Below are 21,754 nucleotides of genomic sequence, written 5' to 3'. Positions count from 1 at the left end.
AGAATTAATTTTGGTTGGTTATCCCACATTCATCAGGTCCACTGACTAGGTTTCAGGTAGAATACCAAAGTATTAAGTCATTCTCAAGAAGAAATCTTTCACCTTTTAAAAAATTCAGGTTCTATAACTCTTTTTTCACCACAGCAACAATAAAGATCTGATATACAGGTGATAAGCTTGTGAACAAAGTTTAATTTTCAGGAAGTAAGGAAACAATTAACTGAATGTCACCAGTATAGCTATGAATCCATCCAAACAAAGCTGAGCAACAAAAAGTTATTGTAAAGTTTTGTACAATACAACACTTTTCTCACATAAATACTGCTTTCTGATCAACACATACTTTCCCATTTTCCCATCCCAGTTAAAAAGAAAACAGATTCTTATTTATGCATTAAACTTTTGCTTTATTGAGTGCATGTGAAAATACTAACAATGTTGTTTTTGCATGCATTCATTGAATGGCATATTAAAACATTTATACATTTAACACAAATAAATGTTATACACTTTACACAGTTCATCCACATACTTTACATACATTCTTTTTTACATGTCGTCACTTTGGTGTAAAAACTTTGCATCTCTAGATTTGTTGTTTTTTGTTTTAGTGCATTAAAATTGATGAACAGAACAAGGTAACACTTTATTTGGATAGTCTACTTAATTTACTTTCAGGTTACATTAAACTAAATATCTACTAAATTGCCCATGATTCTCTTTAACTCTAAACATGCTCTAATCCTGACCCTAAACTTAATTTCAATCCAAAACGTAAACCCAGCCCTCACACTGGTCCTAGCTCTAATCCTGCTCCAAATACTGACCCTAACCCCACCACTGTTTAGTGTCAACAAATAGTTTGTTAACAATTTGAACATCTGTAGATAGTCTATATGGGCTATAGAGGACTATCCAAATAAAGTGAGATCCAGAATAATAGTAATGGTCCAAAGTTGCTTGGGAAAAAACATTTTACAGATATGATGTTTTGTTCCTGCGATATTTTCTTTTCAACAAGCTACACGACAGTGTAAACATGACAAGTATAGTTATTTATTGTTTTCAATACTTTTTATTCAAACTATTTGAAAAAGACAAACTTTTGAGAGATACTTTTCATCTTTGTGCTTTAGAGTTTCATAAGAACAGGTTCTTCAAAGGCTTTTGCACTGCATATTGTTGTCACCAAGGTCCCATGCTTTACATTTTGGTAGATCTAGACTGCTCCATTTCAATCGCCTCAAAACCCCTGTTATCAACACCATCTGCAGAGTGATGATGGTGGCAATTAACATCATGATAACAGTATGCACAATGTGCTGTCGGCACTGGCTCTATTCTGGAGAAGTTTGAGAAGTCCACTTGATATTTGCCCTGTTTGCTGCGGGAGATGATGGGAAGAAATTTATGGCCCCATATGATCTCCTGCGGGATGTAGGAAGTCCTGACGTGCTGAGAGAAGTTGGTAGACTCAGCTGTACCATCAAGAAACACCACCAGCTCAAAGTCCTGCCGGGGCAAAATGTCAACTGCCATTTGGAAAAATGGACTTGACCTGTTAATAACATGATAAAAGGTCAAGGGGCAGACAAAGAACAGATTGTCCTTCCCAGCATCCACCATAAAGTCAACATTGACTTGCTCCATGATGATCGTCTTGCCTTCAGGCGTGACTCTTGTCCTGATTAGCTTGCCATAGAGCTGACTCCCAACCAGCAGGCTCTTGCGAAGGTTGGCTACACGGATCTGTAAACAGAGCGCATTCTGTTTTGCAGAAATGACGGCGTTCTCACTAAAAGTGACAGTTTTTGCTCTTTGCCTGGGCATGGAGATTTTGTGAACAAGCACGCCACACCAGAAGCAAGAAATAACTGCACCAATAAGAACTTGAACCATAATGACAGTGATGGCACTGGGACACTGGGCGGTAATAACTCGATAGCCGAACCCAATAGTCAGCTGTGTCTCCACTGAGTAGAGATATGCAGTTACCAAGTCATTCATATTTAGTATACATGCAGTGTGATTTTCTGGCTGGGTCTGCCACCACAAGTCACCATTGTCACGGGCAACCCAGTACCAGATAAGGGTGAAGATGAACCAGCTGAAAATGAAGGAGGCCACATAGAACAACATGAAGGAAAACCAGCCAACTTCCACAAATGTGGACCAGGTATCTTGCATGTAGGCAAAGATGTTCCCATATCTCATGTTGCCATATTCAACGTTGCAGTGGCCATTTTTGGTCACCAGTCGGCTTCGGCGAAATCGGCGTTCAGCCAGGTAGTCCCTAAACCACTGCCTTAAAGATCGGGTCATTTTTCAAGGTGCAAGGAGGCTCAACCTGGGAAGAGAACACATGAACATTCTCAGATTTTACAGTAAATGTGTAAACTTTATTTTAATGTAAGGGCCATTGTTGCCTTAGCTTTGCTGTGTAGTCCAGCACACCAGATTGCAAAGTGCAGAAAGTGCATCTGCATTTGGAGAACCTAAACTTTTTTCACATAGTCCTAGCAGGAAATAATTATATGGATAAATTACTATAATCCTAAATTAGTGGTCATGTTTGATGAAATCCTTAGTAAGAAATGCAGGGAAAACACAACTGGGGACAAATTGTTAAACTTTTGGTGCTGGAAACAAGGATACACCTCCTCTGAAGCCTGCAAATTCCTCTAGTCTATAGTTTTCAAAGCCCAGTGTAAAGTTATTAACACTAGCTATATAAGCTAGCTTGCAAAATTCTTTAGTAAGCAGAACCGTGTTCACCCAACTAACTTAGGAAAACTCCATTATTAACGAACAGAACTTGTTTGCCGTGCTAGCAAAGATTACATCCATGGGCTGACAGGCCTGTTGTAATGCCAGACAATGTTGACAAGTCCATCATCATCCCCTACTTTCAGCTCTGCCTTCATGAGTCAAAGGATCAATTTTCACACTCAATTTGTTCCCACCCACATTTACCTTAAAACTTGCATAGTTGTCCCCACAATTCTCATTAGTTATCTTCTGTACTAATTACCTGGGCTATAATTAAGCTACCTTCAATTATTGCCATTAAACCCAGAGAGCTGGGGTACTTTTCTATTTAGTCTCTACCTTTTCTACCTTTTTCTCTTGCACACATGCATATGCCAGAATCACCTGAAAGCTAGAATTTATAAAGAAAACACAGAAACATCGCTATTCTTTCTATAATGTCACACCACTTTTATCTTTTATATTTCCAAACTTAAAAAGCAGCAGAAAAAATGAAGAACTCAAATAGAACAAGTGAGAATAACACACTTTATAACAAATAATAAGACATAATCAAAAGAAAATGGCTAATATCAGCTAAGTAGTCTCAAATACATTAAGAGAAACTAAGGAACCAAGTAACTGCGTGTTCAGTGCGGACATACCTGCTGTAAAGGTTTCTACATGGACACACGGGAGATTGGTAAATAGGTAGAAGCTTGTGCCAAAGTGCTCTCTGTTTCTTTCCCTCTGTCTCACTTTCTTACGTCTATTCTCTTCCTTTCTCTAAAAGTTGTCCGGAGCTTTTGTATGGCCCCTTTATAGTAGCAAGGTTTCATGTTTACCTGTACACAAAGATGAACTGTTTGGGTTACTACAACGCCCTGTTAGGACAGGCCAGGGAGATTAGGGCTGGGCATACTGGACACAAACATGGCATGCTCAAAGAACACGTTCATTCTCAGAATCTTCAAACAGGCCACCTATTCACTTCTTGTGACAAAACAAAAAACATCTGCTTGCAAGAGAAATGACGTTGCAATTTGAGTAGGTGTGCCTTTTTAGTATGTCCAAAAAAGGTAATAATGCTGTACATGGATTATGTAGTAAGATTAGAAAAGAGAGATTTGTTAAGTAGGCTAATTTCATCTAATTTCCCTCTCAGGCTTCCTGAAAGCTGCTGTTTTGGTTATATGATCAGAACGGAACAAAACAAAGGGATCAGTTTTTTATTTCACTTTTAAGATTGAATTGAATATCCCAACATTTCCATGCATTTCACTGTTACAATAGGACTGGATTACATGTCTAGTGGAGGATGTAAACTGACCCAAGTCATGCATGCATATTGCTGTGACTTGATACCGTTGGAACTTGTCTTTGTTCCTCTACCAGCTAATAATAGGGGAAACTGATGCTTTGCAGCTTTTAAAAGACCATTATCTGATCACATTCTGGCCACCATGTTGATTACCAAAAGTTTTATATTTCAATGTGTGTGGAGTAGATGGGTTTTCAGCATGCGATTCCTAAATGGTCCCTGACTTGATTTTTAAAAATCTTTTTAGTCAAGCAAAAGTGCTATGGCACTTTTCTATGGCATGAACCTAAAGACCCCCTTTTTAGCACCTTTCTTTTAAAGAGAGTGCATGGAAGTGAGACAGGAAGGAACTGACTTATTTGTGTATGAATGGGTTTGTTTCCTTTGTTCGCAGCTACTGATGGCATTATTCACGCTGCATTGTTGATCATTCATCTTTCTTGGAAAGATGGCCAGTACGTTTAGCCTTAGAACAAGACGTGCATATTAGAGAACATAAGTAAAACCCCTATGTTTTAGAAGCATAAAACATCACACAAAACAGCACAACATAAATAATCATGTAAACACCACAACCAGAAGACAGTTGTTGACATGATACTGTCCCACTTGATGCCACCACCATCTATGAAATCAGTGGAAAACTGACATTGGACTAATTCACGTGCATGACCTAATTCATGTGCATGGATGCATGTGGAACATTCAAATGAAATACCTTTGCTTGCCTAAGTATTTGAGAAGTCGAATTTTGGATAGTAAATAAAATAGCTACATTATTCTTATAGGCATTGCTAACCATTTCTTCCAAAGATAACTGGGTTGGGATAGCTACTGAAAAATATGTAGTTAGCTACTTTGTAGCTACTTTCCCAAAACCACTTTTGTAGATGAGATATGTGAAGAACTTGTAGAAAATTTGAAGAACCTCCAAATGATGTAACATTTCAAACTGAAAAACTTTCTGGAACCTTCCTTTTCTGGAGTGGCCCATGGCCTATAGTGCATTTAAGAATTTAGCTATAGAATCTAGCATATATAGTCACAGAGATGATGGTAGCAGCATGATATCTATGCTTATCTGCAATAACCCAAAGGGTTTGTTTTTGTTTATCATCGTCACTGCTTATATGATTTACACACAAAACAAAAAACATCAGAAATGGAGCATACCATGATGCTAACATCCTGATGGAGGCTTCCTAACCTATTTTAGAATGCAAGTACATGTCACACAACTGGACTACAATAGATGAGTCTTCACCCCATTTATAACCCATATAAAATAAAAAAAATTAAGTAGGCCTGTCTGTGTGAATGTGAAAGTGCATATAAATAACACTGCCAGAGATAACCATCTTATCCATCCCAAGTAAGGGATAAAGACATTAAATTAATTTCTATACCGTACATGAATGTGGATTAGCACAAATCTGATGTGCTGCAGGGCTAAGTCAATTATATTTGAAACCATAGAGGTTTAATAAGGTAATCTTTACTGATAGATTAATAAATTCATTGAAGATCATTAAATGAATTCAGTCAATGAATTCCATGAAAATGAGTCTCATCAAGAGGCTTCTCCTCTTCCTCAGTAACCCATAGCCCTGCTTGTTTGTTTGTTGTTCGTAGACACTCCTTGTAGGCCTCAAACATAAAACAAAAAACACGGCATATTTTTGTCTATATACCACAAGAGAAATTGCGTGACCTTGTCAGTGCGGCTGGAAGCTAAAATTATCTGTAAACATGCCAAAAGCATGGCACTTTACTGAACTCAGCTGCACAGGATGTATTCACCTACTTATTTTAAACCACAAAGGTTTATTTTCACCACCATTTACAACAGAACAATCTCCCTGATCGATCTACACTCAACATCACAAGTTGCACATGCACCCATTTTTAACACCTTAAAATATACTCAAACTATGAATCCTCCAGTGAAGTGATTTGTGTAGTAAGATGCCGTGAGTTTTAAACACAATGATCCTTGCAGAAAATTATTAAGTAAAAACTTAATAATTGAAATTTGTGCCTAGATCAAGACCAAGAACTTGGCTGCTTGTTGCTGTGGGCAGTATAAGCAGTGACTTAGGGCCCTCAAGCCAGAAGGGGCCCTACATATATACACCGATCAGGCATAGTCTTATGACCACCTCCTTGCTTCTACTCTTATTGTCCATTTTATCAGCTCCACTTACTATATAGGTGCACTTTGTAGTTCTACAATTACAGACTGTAGTCCATCTGATTCTCTGATACTTTGTTACCCCTTTAACCCCTTTTTTCATGGTCAGGACCCCCATGGACCCTCACAGTTCTTTCACTTTTAATAATTCTTTCTGGTGCTCTACAGAAGTGTTTTGTTATTATTATTATTGTTGTTGTTGTTATTATTGTTATTATTATGATTTGTTCTCTAAGTGGTCATCATTCTATGCAGTCAGATGCAAAGATTTGCACACCCCCAGTTGTTTTGCTATAATAGGCCACATATAATGTTTATTTTTAATTCAGTAAATAAAGAGTAATTGTGCATTTCTTCTGCAGAGGAACTCATTTTCAATTAGAAAATTAACAGAATGTGTATTTGACCCAGACCAAATTTTGACCCAGACCTTTACCTTTACAAATTTACAAGGAACCTCTTTATTTAATGGAGTAGCTGATATTATTTCTTCTTTCTGATGATGTCAGTGTTTCTGTTTCAAGTTTTTTTACAAGAAAGGCACAGGTAAAATCAGTGATGCTGAAATATTTGAGCAGTTTGTTTGCTTGTTTTATATCGCCGTTGTCAAAATTTTATATCTCTAAAATGGTCAATTTTCAGGAGAAGGAAAAAACATACGTTACTTTTAATGTAAGTCAAAGGAACCAGACGTTTTTCCAAGTTATTTTGAGTCATTTCTTTTGGTCCATTCGTCACGGAATTTACACACAATGTAAATAAATACAAACACATTTTCAAATTATGTTAAAAACTGAAAAACAGCAAAAACTGAGATGTTTTGTTCCTAGAACAGCGATATATTTGTTTAACATGTGTTTTATATACTGTATTATTATATGCTAACAAATCATGACTCTCATATTGATAAAACATAGCTGTGCCTGTGAGTAAACAGCTTAAATTTCCATGGTATTTGATAAGTATTCATATCCCTGGCTGAACCATTTATATGTTTGAGGCTTCTTGTTGCTATTCAGAGTAGCCCAAGTGCGCAGTCAGTATAGATGAAAGAGCCAGCAGCCCACTCACAGTATTTGCCCAGCCTGGGTATTCCGCCATATACCCAATAGAAAGAGCAGTGGTCTGAGAGCAGCAGTAGTGCTAGTAGAAGTGCTAGTCTTAAATAAGATCAATCAGGTACTAGAATCTGGTAAATACAAATCTACGTAGAGCAGTTTTGTTCCCAGCCTGAGACTGAAAAACACCAATTTAGGGATGTGTTATAGATCAGGATGTGCCGACCTCTACTGGCAATGAGAGGTACTGTTCAATAAGAATTCATTTAAGAACAGTAATAAACAGCATTATGTTAAAGTCAATAGTGAAATAAACAAACAGTCTGGTCAATAGATCATTAAGATGTTGCCCATGCCTGAGGGGCTCAGGTCAGTTAAGTGACTAGTCAAGAGTGTTTCATTTCTTTGCCCAGACAAACTTCACAGTTGCTTCTGTAGTGTGTTTTGGGTTATAGTCCCATCCCAGTAAGCAGCAGTGCTGGCTACTGAGCTTTGAGACATTTTAGTTAATTGAGTTTATTAAACTAATCAAAAATTCCATTTTCCTGCCACTTCACTTCCCTTTCCTTCACCCCACTCTGCCAAGTAACCATACTGTATGTCATTGTGGCCTACTTGTACCTTTTCACTATCCAGTATGTTTTGCCACTATATGTTCTTATTATTCATTTGTTTTGCCTTTGATGATACATTATTAATGTAGTCTAATTCCAAGTTAGAGTGATAATGAACTAAATAAGCTATGGTGTCAATGGGCCCCATTCTCAAAAAAAAAAAAAAAATACATAAAATTCTTTTGTTCTTGAGAAAAGTCCAAGAAAAACTACATTAGAATCATGACATGATCTTAAACTGAAGAACTGTCCACACCTTTGTGCTCTTCTTACGTTTCTTACGTAAGAACAAATCCACTCTATATTTGTCTGCACTCTCAAAGAAGCAAAAAGCATTTAAGAACCACATTAACCCAACCATGAAGTGGTAAACTTGTTGGGGTTGGTTTTCAGGGGTTGGTCTAGCTTATGTAACAGCGACATGCTCCTGTCCCTGCTATTTTTAGAATATTCTGCAGGCATTACCAAAAGCTATCCTGTTTTCATTTTACTAGGTCAAACACCATGTGCAAACCATTGCTTTCTACTGTATTTACCATTTGACTGTTAAACTGAGATAGCAGATACCCTTTGGGTTGTGTCAAAAAATTCATAATGATTGGACCAATTCTTTAGAATAGAATCCCTTCACACTAACTTACAATGAAAATAAAGATGTTTTTTGTCATTTCCTGTCAAATTACTATTTTGGAGATACTGGTTTTTCTTTGGACAGTGACTATATACATATAGGATGTATACCGTTAGATATAAAGGTGATAGACAGGTACATTTTTTGTTCATCAAGGTAGGAACAATGTAAATGTGCCCTCAAAGGTGGTTCTAATGTCCAATTGTATACCTTAAATAGGTTTTTCTCACTGGAAAAGTATTTATTTGTACCTTTTCATAACCTAATGTTTTAAAACAGAACAATAAAGTATAAAACCTGGAGATGAGATAGGATATATGGAGGCAGTACAACTGGTGGGTCGGGATGGGTGTTGAATTGAGGTTGCTAGAAAATTCTCCTATTCTACACTTCCAAAGTTTAGCTTTAGACGTTGGTTATTTTCACCTATCAGATGTTAAATTTCTATGTTGTAGTGCAAATTATCTTCTTTTTTTGTCTATTTCCTTTTCTCAATAATGACTTATTGACTAGGGACATAGCCTGGGCCACCATAGTGTGACTTTTGCCACCCTTCCAGCCAACCCAGTTAATCAAAGAGAGATGGCCAGCATTCATCAAAAAAGCAGCGTGATAAGTGTGGTTGCCACTTTTGATGGTGTTGTGGTGCGTAAGTGCCCCAAAATCTCTTAATACATTACACTTTCTGTCTTTTACACATCAGGCGTCTATTACACAGTGCTCTGAAGTTTATTGTAACTATACATACAAAATTAGGAAAAATTTTAAAACCAAAGCTGTGTATAAATGACACTACTGAAAACCTCGGGCAGCATCCAGCAGTCATTTATAGGTATCTGCAACTTAGATCCCACCTCTCCTGGATCCCCCTGAATCTCATGTAAGTAGAAGTTTAGATTTATTCCATGGAATGCCAGCCATAAAAGTCACCTTAATGCCTATGGAGGCCATAGGTGAGCTATAGGTCTGGAGATTTTAGTGTTTAAGATATTCTAACATCATCACATGGTATCATAAAAGAACACAGATCACCAGCTAAGGAACTGCAGGCCTTGCTCACCTCAGATAAGGTCAGCATTTATGATTTCAGCATTAGAAAGAGACAAATATGGTACCCATTGGATAATTGTAAGGCAAAAAGCATTACTAACCAAGCGTGACATAAAGACACATCTCACACTGACCCTAAAAAAAAACCTTGATTACCCCAAAGTCTTTTGGAATAATGTTCTGTCAAAAGTGAAACTGAAAGACATGGGTCCCATTACATTTGACAAAACAAAATTTAGGGGTTGGACTGTCCTAGTGAAAGTCCTGACCCAATGGCATCCTATGGCAGAATCTTAAAAAATTGTTCAGCTGAGTTCAGTGAAGTGTTTTGGCACTGTACAGATCATGTTGGCTTCCACTAAGATGATAGTGTCATTGTCAGGTAATTTTTATTGTGGTGTATAGATAAAATATGCAATGTTTTTGTTTTGTGTCAGACACTTACAAGTGGTGCCTTCAAACACCACTTGCAGGGCTATGGGTTACTGTGGAGAAGGGGGAGGCAACCTCTTTGGTGAGACTTCACCACCATTAGCAGCAACAACTGCAACCACATGCTTCCTATAACTGGAGATCAGTCTTCCCTTCACTGTGGTGAGATTTTGCTTCTCTTTGTAGAATTGCTTTCATTCCACCACAATGGAGGGCTTTTAGACATGAACTGCCTGTTTAAGGTCCTGACATAGCATCTCATTGGAATTCAAGGCAGGACTTTGACTAGGCCACTCCAAAACCTTAGCTTTATTTTGTGTGAGCCATTCAGAGGTGAACTTGCTCTTGTGCTTGCTCTTGGATATGACAATGTGAAATGACTGATAAAAGAAAAGTGGAAAACACACTCTTGTTTTCGAGAAGAGCTGTATTCAGTACTTATTTTGCATGAAATCACTCAGGTATCAGAGAAGAAATACAAAACTACACCGACCGGCCAATTTGTTAAGTACATCTGCTTCTCGTTGTCCATGTAATCAGATCCACATACCATATAGGATCAATGATGTGGTGGTGGCATGGTATAAGTGTGTGTTGCGCTGGTATAGGTGGATAACACACTAGCAAGTGCTAGCATGATATGCAGAGCAGGAAAACATTAGACCATTGTAGCAGACCATGTGCTACCCTGGGCACAAGAAGGATGTTGGAGGCAGAGGTCAGGGTTGCAGAAGCCATTTTAACTTTATTCTCATACCCAACCAACAAAAACAATTCATAACCAAAGTTGGCCACTTTTCAGTGGCTACCATGCTCGACTTTTCAGCACTCAAAATTCCATCTCCGGTCTTTTTGAAGGTTCCCCGGGCTGAGTGGGACAGAGAGCTAGTTGCTCCGCCCCCTCATCACCACCCCACACTCCTCAGCTCGGCTGAGGTGTAGTTTGGTGACCTTGCTGTAGAACAGAAGGCAGCATCTGGGTGGCATCTTCATGCTTCTTGTGATCGTTGTCATCGTCATCCCCTCTCTGGCGGCTGTCCTCCTACTCCTGTCGTCATTCACATCCATCTGCGGTGTTCAGGGTTCAGGCACCACTTTCTCATCCACTCTCATGGCTGTCATCTTGACCAGGGAGATGTGCACAGGACACAACCATATAAACATAAAAACTAGTTTATACATGAAACAAAACAAAACATTTAGCCTAAATAGACAATTTCCCTTTACACCAAAAGCTTCAGCTTAAAAAACACACGAGAAAGGTAACTTGTAGCCCAAGTGATGTCCCTACACCTCGTTAGCTATGTGTATGATTTTTGAAAGCAATTAGTGGCTTGAATAAAAGACAGTATGAAACTGAATATGGCACAGTTACTTTAGCATTGAACTCTTTTTTGCTGTCTTTCTTTGTGCTTCTTTGCACTGGCTTTGATCACCAAGTCCTCCATCTCCACAGATGAGGTCGTTCCCTGCATCTTCGCGTTCTGTTTTCGGGTCAGATGGAGGTTTGGATCAGGGCTGCACAGGCCAAGCCAGTTATTGGGGTCCAAGCACTAAACAGATGTGACATGGAACAAGTTGGCTCATTCATATAGTTTAGACTATACCCTTAAAATTCTCTTATATAAATTAATTATGTATAGTTTAATGATTGTTTAAGTATAAATGTACAATGTTCTATCATTACCAGCTAAGTTAGTCTTCCTTCAGCCCTTTCTATTAAAACTCTGCCACACTTCTCTTTTCTTTTTCTTTCTCTGACCTCTGTAACCATGATTAACTGGTAGCAGAAGGCGACAAGGCAGAAGAAAAGGAGGAAGAGTTCTCTGCGTCCAGCTCTGCGCAATACTCGGGGGAACATGTCCGTCACTGCAGTAATAATCCCTTCCACACCAACAAACTAGCAAAAAACAACACAAGCACGTTGGAACTTGGACTAAATAATGAATGTGAGTGAAGGTTTAGGTCTGTGTGTATGTGTCTATACACCTCTGTGTCCACACACAGGAGAATGAGCATAGTGAAGAAGCATACAGCCCACAGCTGAGGCAGAGGTATCATAGCCACTGCCTGTGGATAAACTAGGAATGACAGGCCAGGTCCTGAGAGTGATACAAAGAAATGTTTTAGTGTTTCTTAGTGTTTAATTATATTTATCTCCTTCTCAATTCATTTTCTGTTATGCTACAGTACCTGATTCTGCCACCTCTCGTATAGATTTTCCATATTCATGAGCCATGAAGCCCAAAACTGAGAAAACAGCAAAGCCTGCCACTATACTGGTACAACTGTTCAGCAGGCATAGCATGAAGCAATCTCTAAAGTCAAACACACACACACACACACACACACACACGCATTCCAATAAATAGCTGAATTAACTAACTACTCACTTAATTCTTCAACTTTATATAACCTTCTTATGTAACATGCTAGAAAAAGTTTAATTGAATTAAAATTTAATAACTAAAAAAGTTATTATTATTCCTATCTGTTTGCATATCAAGTCATAGTACTGAAACAACATTCCTGTAGTAAACAAGGCAACACTGCCAGAAATATGCTTATAGTTCTTGTGATTGTAGATGCTGCATTCAAAACAACTGCTTTGATAATCAGGTTAGCTACTCATCAAATGTCTTAAATGTGGTTTGATACATATCTTGATGAAAGAATGTTCTTTTTTAGGCCCAATCCCATTTCACCCCTTGCGCCTACCACTCAGCCCTTAGCCCACCGTTTTGTGCATTCATATCTAGGTGTAGGGTGTCCCAATTCTTGTTGAGATAGAAGAGTAGGGCAAAGTGTTAGGGCTGCATGGTCCTCCAAACGGAAATTTTTCAGAGGCTCCAAACAGAGTGTTATGAGAATAAAAGAAAAACCAGGAAAATGACCGCATGAGGGACCAAAGAAATCCACAAATTAAAACAAAAGTCTCTGTTAAACACATTAAAATAACTATTGTATTATCTTTAATTTAATGTATTAGTTTAATTTCATTTCAATCTATTATGATTGTTTTCTTCATAAGAAATATTAAAAAATCGCTAATTGTATGCCAATGTCCTGGTAGTTAGCTAGCTAACTTTCCTGTTCCACTTTAAATAATCCAGCAGTTCTGACGCCTGAAGTGCCAGAATGTAATTGCTGCACCATTTAAGGTGGAACGGGAAAGTTTGGACAAGAAACTGGTGAACAAGAAATATATAATAAATAACTGTCTTAAACCCCCCCCCTTTGAAGGCATATGATGCCCTAAATGTGACTAAAGCCCAGCAGTGAGGAGCTGAACTTTACCCTCCTCTGCTATCACTGACCGGAACATACAAATATTGCAATAATGCATTTTATCCCTACTTAACAAGTAAATTCATTTAGAATCTTATCACTGACCAGTAAATTTAGCTCAGCATTATTTGTCTATTGGTGTTAATACCATAAATGCTACACCAAACACTTGACAACTCACTCACTAGATTTATATCATCTAAAGTTTGTTTCTTTTTTTGTTTGTTTTACTTGTTTTGCACTCATGTGGAAAAAGTCTCTGGTAGGAATTACCTGTAGCAGTTGTTGTTGTATGTATTGTAGCTGCCTAATGAGATCAACAGTCCTCCACATGTACTATATGAGAAGAGGACCTGAGTTCCTGCCTCCATCCACACCTACATAAAGCCCACAAAGAAATTTGCAGTCACCTGATAGCACAAAATATTTTCAGTTGTATGGCATTCAGAACTTGTTCTTTCCTGAGGACATCTGAGTAGTGAATAAAGTGGTGGGACTCTGTTGGACAATTTAAAAGAAACACCGCTTGAAAACAAGGCTGATAGTCCTCTAAACTTTCTAAAGGTCAGCTAAAATGCAACAGAAGCAACTACATGGAAAAAATAAACTTAAACAGCACAGAAAAACAACAATGGTAAAAATTTAATGTAAAATAAAGTTTATATATTCACAATTTGTGTACAGTAACCTAATTTATCTTACTCATTTTACAGGACTTTTAATTGTTTTAAGCATGGTGGTAGGGTATGAGCAGAGGGGCTTTTATGTCATTTATTTAGTCATTGCATATTCAAGGTATCTTTGCTCTTTTTATTTTTGCATCTGTGGGGGACTCTCTAAGGCACCTTGAGGCCCCTGGCAGTTAGAGGCCAACGAGCACTGGCCCCACTGGCCCAATCAGTAATCTTTTCCTGCTAGTGATCCAAGTAATGCTAAGTTGCATTTGACCCCATCAATCCGAGCGGCTCATCAGTGATCCATTTGGAGAATTTGGCATGGTGGTATGTGCTTGTGCAGAGTGAAGTGCATTGAAGTGTAAAATGAGAGCTTTTCATGTGTGGCTGTGCTTTCTGTCACTGTATAAATGAAGCAGGAGCTCTATTTGATGGTTGGATGCGTTGTGATGTTTTCTGAGCACAGCACAGTTTGGATTGGGAAGACCATATTTATTCCATGTTTTCTTGATCAAAAAGGTAGTTTGTAAGGCAAACCAAATAAAAATCTATTAATTTGTTAGTTCATATTTTTTCACATTTAAAATAAAGGCAATGACAGCATTGATAAAGCAGACTAAATGACAGAAATAGCCACATTTTTGTTGGCATTAAATGGTTAATTATATAGTATTTTATTGGCCTTACACTGTCAGAAGAAACTTACTATACAAGAACATTTTTCTTCATCCAAGTCCAAACAATGTATCTCAACTTCAAAAGGCATGAGGATGGTCTTACGGTCCAGCTATAAATATGTTAAAGTTTAAAACAGATAAAATAGAAGCTTGTGTGTGGAATCAGTGCACCTTAAAGTATATTACAATACAATATGATACAAATATGTTCCCTAAGTAAAAGTACACTTACAAATAAAAGATGGTTCTTCACAGGTTCTTTAGTAAGGAAAATTATTAACTCAGAGGACCCTTTGCATTATTAACAGGTTCTATGCATGGAGAAATGGTTCTTCAGATTGATGGAGAATGTGCTGTAGATAGTTCTACAAAGAACCTTTTTGAAAATGGTTCTATATAGCACCAAAAACTGGCAGAAAAATGGCAGAACCATTTTCAAAAAGAATCTATATAGAACCACCTACAGCACTCTGCAATCTGCCATCTATAGAATCATTTGACGAGGCAAAGAAACCTTTAATCATGCAGAGGGTTCTTTGAGTGTTCATGGATCTATATAGATCCATTTAAGAATCCATAAAGAACCGTCTTTTTAAAGAGTGTACCACCACAGTGACATAAGGCAATTTGACAGTTTAGTACTTTTTTTCTGAGAGGAAAATTCTATAGGAGAATTTTGTGTGAGCTCCATATGTGGATATACAGTTGCAGTACCTCTGGATCCAACAGTCGATTAAAGTTGGGGTAGACATAGAATTGAATTCCCTGCAGAGCTCCAGGCAGAGTCAGCCCTCGAACCAGCAACACCAGAAGCATGACGTAGGGGAATGTGGCTGTGAAATACACCACCTGAAAAACATGGATAGAGTGATGTAGAGTCAAATAGTCATTGTACAACTGATAGAGTGAACTGTTCACATACGTACTTTGCCAGAGGATTTGATTCCTTTCCAAACGCAAAAATAGCAAATGATCCAGACTGCAATCAGACACAAGAGAATCTCCCAGTGAATCGTTCCCACATCATCAATGCCCCTAGAGATAGAGAGTACTCTATGCCTGTACGATGAGAAAAAAAGTGTGTAATTTATGTGTAGCTCCACATGAACCGTTTAGGCTCTGTCCAAAAACCTTTAGGGCTACGTGTACAAGGCAAAGTTATTCATTTTTAAAGTGGGTGTCATGAACATTAACTAACTAACTAAAGCAAAGGTCCAAACTTACTCTCAGAATTCAGTGGCAGCTGATGTGGAGTTGGTTTGTCCTGTCCAGTTGAGAGTAAGGTTATTTCCAGTAACAATACATTCATCTAATAAAGAGAGAAATTATGCATTGGCATGGCATCATCATCATCTTGTGTGTTAGAATATATTTATGTTAAAGTTACAGAATGTAATAAAATAACTATATTGTCTTGGTATCAAATCATGTGTCATGACATCTAAAGTTGAACAGTATCTAAACTACAATGATTGAAATGTAATGCAAGTTGGGTGTTCATACTTGTGTTCCAGGTGTTGTCACAGCTGGCCCATGGTAGCTGAGAGCTGAAGGAGAAGATCAGGTAGAACAGCACCCAGGCTGGGATGATCATGTAACATCTGCAGAACACCATAATTATCTGACCTGCATAGCCAATACCTAGCAGACAATTCAGACACACATCAAAAGTAATGTTAATTAAGACCCTTTTTACAGTCACCACACCCCGCCTCTGACTGGCTTTAGCTCTCTCTCAGTCCATACACTCTCAGAAATAAAGGTATGAAATGGTCATTGGGTTGGGACCCTCAAGGATACATATCAGTACCTTTAGTCAGCCATCATAACTGTACCATAATCCACTGAAATTATATTTTCTAAGATGTACTGACTCCACACACCCTGCCTCGCCTCCAGGCTCTCATGTTATTGCCTTATTTGAAAACATCACATTATGAAAAAGTAGAAAAAACTTTCTTTTCACCTGAAAGAATGTATTTAAGGTTCACAATTGTTGTACCTTTGAGGTAACGTTTACACTGTTTGTACCTTAATAAATGAAAAATGTACCTGCACAGCACCTTTATTTCTAACAGTGTAGGACCAACTAGGTGAACTGTCTGTTTTGGGCCCTCAACTCTTCATTTCTGCTTCATTTCTTTTCTTTGTGTTCATTAGTTAATGTAACGAAATCATGAGAATAGACCTAAAACAATGTAAGTTGATCAGCGTTGGCTTGTTGTTGCTTTTAAAGAGTTATATTATTTGCCAATGCATTTTTTGGTGGCAAGCCTTGACCCATGCTAATAAAAGATCTATGCCTTTCCTGGATGCTCCTTTTATACCCAAGCCTGATTACAGCCCCTCTAAGGCTTAATATTCAGTAACTACAGAGACTTCAATGCAAACTAATGGGTCTATTTAAAAGTTATAGGAGTGTTTAATCAAACTTTGGGCCCACTGGTTAAACCCTTAAAAGGCCAGGGCCCAGCAGCAGGCCCAAAATTTTATCACACATTTTATAACCAACGCACACCTCAAACAGTTTGCACTGAAGTCCCTGTAGTTACTGAACAATAGTAATGATAAGCCTGGGATTTTAAGGGGTTACAATGTTTTCTGAACATTTAACAACATTCCTACTGTACATACTTAAAAAGATGGTTCTTCAATGGTTCTTTAATAAAGAAAACAGCTCAATATAGTTCAATATAGAACCATGAATGCTCAAAGAACGAGAATGGTTAAACAGCACTTTTCGTCATGGAAAAAACAAATAAACAATGAGGTTGATCAAATCTGAAATTGTCTTTGCGCTGTTTTCAATTGGATTTAGGTTGGTATACTGGAAAGTGATTGTACAGGTTAGGTAGCTCTCTGAGGTTTTTTCAACATTGGGAGGTGCACAAATCCAAGTCTTCTCCAGTCTGCACCCCAAGCCATAGGGGTGGCGCCACACCTCCAAAAGTGGTGGGGCAAAACATATTGTTTCCAAAAAAACTGCGTCTGGTTGAGCGACAAAATGCAATTAGGCCACTGACTAAAATTATCTTTCATGTCATGCTAAGAACGTCTTTATAAACCTACTCAGTGGTGGGTATTAACTACTTACATTTTCCCAAGTGCATATACTTCAGTAAAATACTGATGGATTTTTACTCTCCTGAGTTTTTTCAAATCATTTTACTTTTATTTCAACTAAAGTGAGTAAAGGAATCTTTTTACTCTTATGTTTAGTCATTCATGCTTCCATTTTTTGTATATGTTCAGTTTGTTTTTATGGTGGAACTATTTGTACTGCTTTGTGGCTGATTACATCTCTTTTACAGACTTGGGAGCGTGTGCATTGTAAACCAAAAGAATCCCAAAAAAAGGTCCAGCCTGTGCAGCCGGCCACCAGCAGAGGGTGACAGTGGCTAGGTGCCACAAGTTCAAATTCCATCTTTGTAGAGGGGTGACTGGTATGGTACTTAGCTCAGGTGGGTATTTAGACAAAAAGGGCTGGAAAAAAGAGAAATTGCCCCAAAACAACTGAAAGAAGAAAAAGAGGGCTAAAAAAAAAGAAATTACCTTAAAACTACTTAAAAGCCAAAAAGAAGGCTTAAGCAAGGAACAACTCTAAGCCAAACAAAAAGTGTTTGTTCCACAAAGAACAAACAGGTGAGACAAAGCCTTTGGTGCAGATCTGAATTTGGGTGGAGTTGTCAAAACCGAACTACAGAAGAAGTTGGACCGGTCTGTACCATTCAAGGCAGGTCTAAAAGCGCCTCCCAGTTAAAATGAAGATTTTGATTGGCTCTGCTGCTCAGTTTTACTATGTCTGTCTGTGCTGGTCAACGCTTCATGTCATCAGCGGAGGTTGCATGTGTACAAACTGAGCTCAATGACAGGTGGGTCATCGCCACAGTACTGTGAAAAGTTGTTCTGGTGGCCTTGCCAAGCCCTCATACTACTTGTTCTGTATGATTCTGTATTGTTCTGTATGACTGAGATATGTAGACAGATGCCACTACCAAAAGAACTCTGAAGAAATCTGCCTACTTCTATTATTTTAATTATTAGTTTCTCTCTAGGTTGGCAGAACAATAGTTTGATATAAGATATACATGGGTTGCTCAGTCCTAGTCATGTCTCATAAGTGTCTTAGGTAGGAGACACAAAAGTTAAGGACTTTATCAACATGCACAGATTTGATTCAGGCAAAGATGGAATTATGATATCTAAATACTATTTCCAATAGTTTTACATGAGGGTATGCATGAAAATCCAGGATAGACTTTAACATACAGTTTAGTGCTTTGAAGTGTCTGCACTGACTTATACACGATTATTAAACTAATGGTTTGGGGAAACATTAAACTCTGAGTTTGATAAGACAGATTATAAAGCTACATAGTTGCAGTTTGTATAGGCTACATTTCCAACTGTGGTGTTTTTCAGAGAGGAAAACCTGTAAGAAAGGGTCTTAAATGAATTTATTGAGGTGATGGAGTGTGAATTTGGTGAAGGTGCTCATTGGAGTTGAGGTGGCTCAGAGCCAGGCTCGAACCACTGATGTACATAACAACAGGAAAAACACCTAAAGGAATAGGAAAAAAAAAAATCAGGAAAAGGCAAACAAAGGGGACACTGAAAGCAACGTGCTCAAGCAAAGGCTAAAATAGAAATGTTATATAAAAGAATCAGAAAAAAAATTCCTCTGTGATTATGAGAGGAAGATCAGCTTTATGTTTGACTTGTTTGCTCTTTGTGGAGTAAAAGCTTCTTGTATGGCTTTGAGCTGTTTCTTGCTCAAGCCTTCTTTTGGTTTAAGTAGTTTTTGGGCAAAAATACTTTTTTCCTTTTATTTATTTTTTATTTTTTTAAATACCCACCTGGGCGAAGTGCCATGGAGTTCCCTGAACTTATGGCATCTTGCCACTGTTGGCACAGGCTGGGCCCTTACTGTTTTCTACTGTTTGCAGTAGCAAAATAGATATATTATGAGTAAAAGCATCCATGTACTTTTCAAAATTTAGTGAAGTGAAAGTTGACAAACATTTACACCAATGATGGTGAGGAGCATCACAGAGCAGGTATCATTTGAGTGGTGGTGACAGTGAGGTGTTTACTCATACTGGCTCAACACACACTAACATGCCTCCACCATATCGCTGTCACTACTGTCCTGAGAGTGATGTACCACCCAAATAATACCTGCTCTGTGGTGGTCCTGTGGGGGTCCTGACCATTGAAGAAGGGTAAGCAAGCCAAAGCATGCAGAGAAACAAATGGACTACAGTTATTGTAGAACTACATGATCAAATAGTCAAAATGTAGATACAAGGAGATGTACTTAAGTGCAGTAACAGTGTATTTCTGCTTCATAGTACTTCTATACACCACTGGGTGGGGCAATGAATACTGACCATTTGGTCTTCTGCTGTGCTTCTTCTGTGTTATTTAATATATTTATATATTTTTCATCTCTCCAAGCTGCCACTTTCTTTGTACCCTTTGGTTATGCAAGGCAAATTTTGCAATTTTGCATGTGAAGACTGCCCAGGGGGACATTTGTCTCACAACCCCCCCCCCCAAAAAAAAAAAAAACAAAAACAAACAACTGAACCTATCACAATCTTTTTCTTAACACATCACATAAAATAAAGGGTTTTTCAGGTAGATTTGGGTCCCTTGACTCCTTTAAATATACCAAGTGAATTTAATGGCAATAAAGAGTTCATACAATCATGCCTTAATTCTGTAAGCTTTAATGAAGTAGCACAGACATCTGGGTCATTCTACAGAAACGTCCACTTTTCTGTCTATCCGTAAGTGTCACTGGTGTTACTGATCGTCACTGGTCTTACGTATAAAGATAACAACTGCTAGAGAACATCAAACCACATATCAGTTATGGAATGTCCACTAAAATATGTAATTTAATTCATTTGTTTTCTATTTTTTCACAGTTACCTCAGAATAAAGTGGATCACATCAATGACAACTAAAAGCTTCATATGAAATCATGTGCTAAATGAGAATTTCTGATAACTGAAAAGACACAGTGGACTCATGTGCTTGTCTTCATACATCCTCAGAAAACAGGTAAAAGGACATTAATTGAAGTCATCAGTCTGACGTATTTCAAAATAAGAGATTTTTTTGACACGACTTTCATTATATATTTTAGAATATTTATTTGGTGTTTGTTTTCTTTGTCCTTTAATTCATATATCCCATTGTTAAATTGCTAAATGAATGGCTTAAGGTGTCATTGTTAAATTAACTTTTTTTTATATAATGTAAATAAATTGTAAGCCTAACATGTTTTTCAAATCTATTATATCTGTAAAAGCTAGGGACACAAAAATGGACATTTCTGTAGAATAACCCTTCTGTGCTAAAAAAAAAGATTCATTACAGTTACTTATTCCAAATGTATATAATTTCTATGTGAATAAAATGCATTACTTCAACCCAATTATATAAGCATAGTGAGTAAAGTAAAATACTTTTGTGATATATATTATTTAAAATCATATACACATTTGAGTCAGGTATATATCATATATCACTTTATTCATCGTTCATATGTGCTCTTACCCCCTCCGATCTTGTAGCAGAGGTAGGGAAACCTCCAAACATTGCCAATACTCACTATATGTCCTGCTACTGCAAGAAGAAACTCAGTTTTAGAACTCCAGTGGCCCCTGTCCTTCACATTTTCTTCCATCTCTTCATACAGTGCAAGTGCAAGTCCTGGGTTTTACAAAAAATCCATGACACAAAGCTATCAACCAAGATGAAAACAACGACTACTGAACAATTACTGAACCACGAAGAAAACCAAAGACAGAGAGAAATGAATAAAACTAGAAAACAAACATCAGAGCAGGTCAAAACACCAAGCAAACCCAAAGCACACAGGCAGGGGTTTAAATACACATGAAGCAGACTAGAAACACCTAGGACTAATAAGAGGGTGGGGCTACAGACAAAAGATGGGTGAAACAGATAACAAGAAGGCAGGACCAGGGAGGAGAAACACACCAAAACAAAAGCACTTGGCTGAAATAAACAAAAACACATGGAAAAAGTAAACAAAT

General features: G+C 37.8%; 1 protein-coding gene and 1 pseudogene across 1 annotated transcript; both read right to left on the bottom strand.

Annotated features, from left to right (window-relative positions):
- Window positions 1-382: 382 nt before the first annotated feature.
- LOC108434136 (ATP-sensitive inward rectifier potassium channel 1-like) lies at window positions 383-3,520 on the bottom strand. The gene is made up of 2 exons (XM_017709071.1): window positions 3,414-3,520; window positions 383-2,347 (listed from the first exon to the last, which is right to left on the bottom strand). The coding sequence occupies exon 2, from the start codon at window positions 2,320-2,322 to the stop codon at window positions 1,204-1,206; it is 1,119 nt and encodes a 372-aa protein (XP_017564560.1). The 5' UTR covers window positions 2,323-2,347; window positions 3,414-3,520; the 3' UTR covers window positions 383-1,203.
- A 7,410-nt stretch (window positions 3,521-10,930) lies between these two features.
- On the bottom strand, window positions 10,931-21,461 carry LOC108434135 (annotated as a pseudogene).
- Between the last annotated feature and the right edge of the window lie 293 nt (window positions 21,462-21,754).

This window comes from Pygocentrus nattereri, chromosome 7 (assembly GCF_015220715.1).
Source record: "Pygocentrus nattereri isolate fPygNat1 chromosome 7, fPygNat1.pri, whole genome shotgun sequence".
NCBI lineage: Eukaryota > Metazoa > Chordata > Actinopteri > Characiformes > Serrasalmidae > Pygocentrus > Pygocentrus nattereri.
This window is presented reverse-complemented; position numbering and strand designations above follow the sequence as displayed.

Bases quoted from the DNA above. Each gene is read 5' to 3' on its own strand.
- LOC108434136 (XM_017709071.1), bottom strand. From the start codon at position 2,322: ATGACCCGATCTTTAAGGCAGTGGTTTAGGGACTACCTGGCTGAACGC.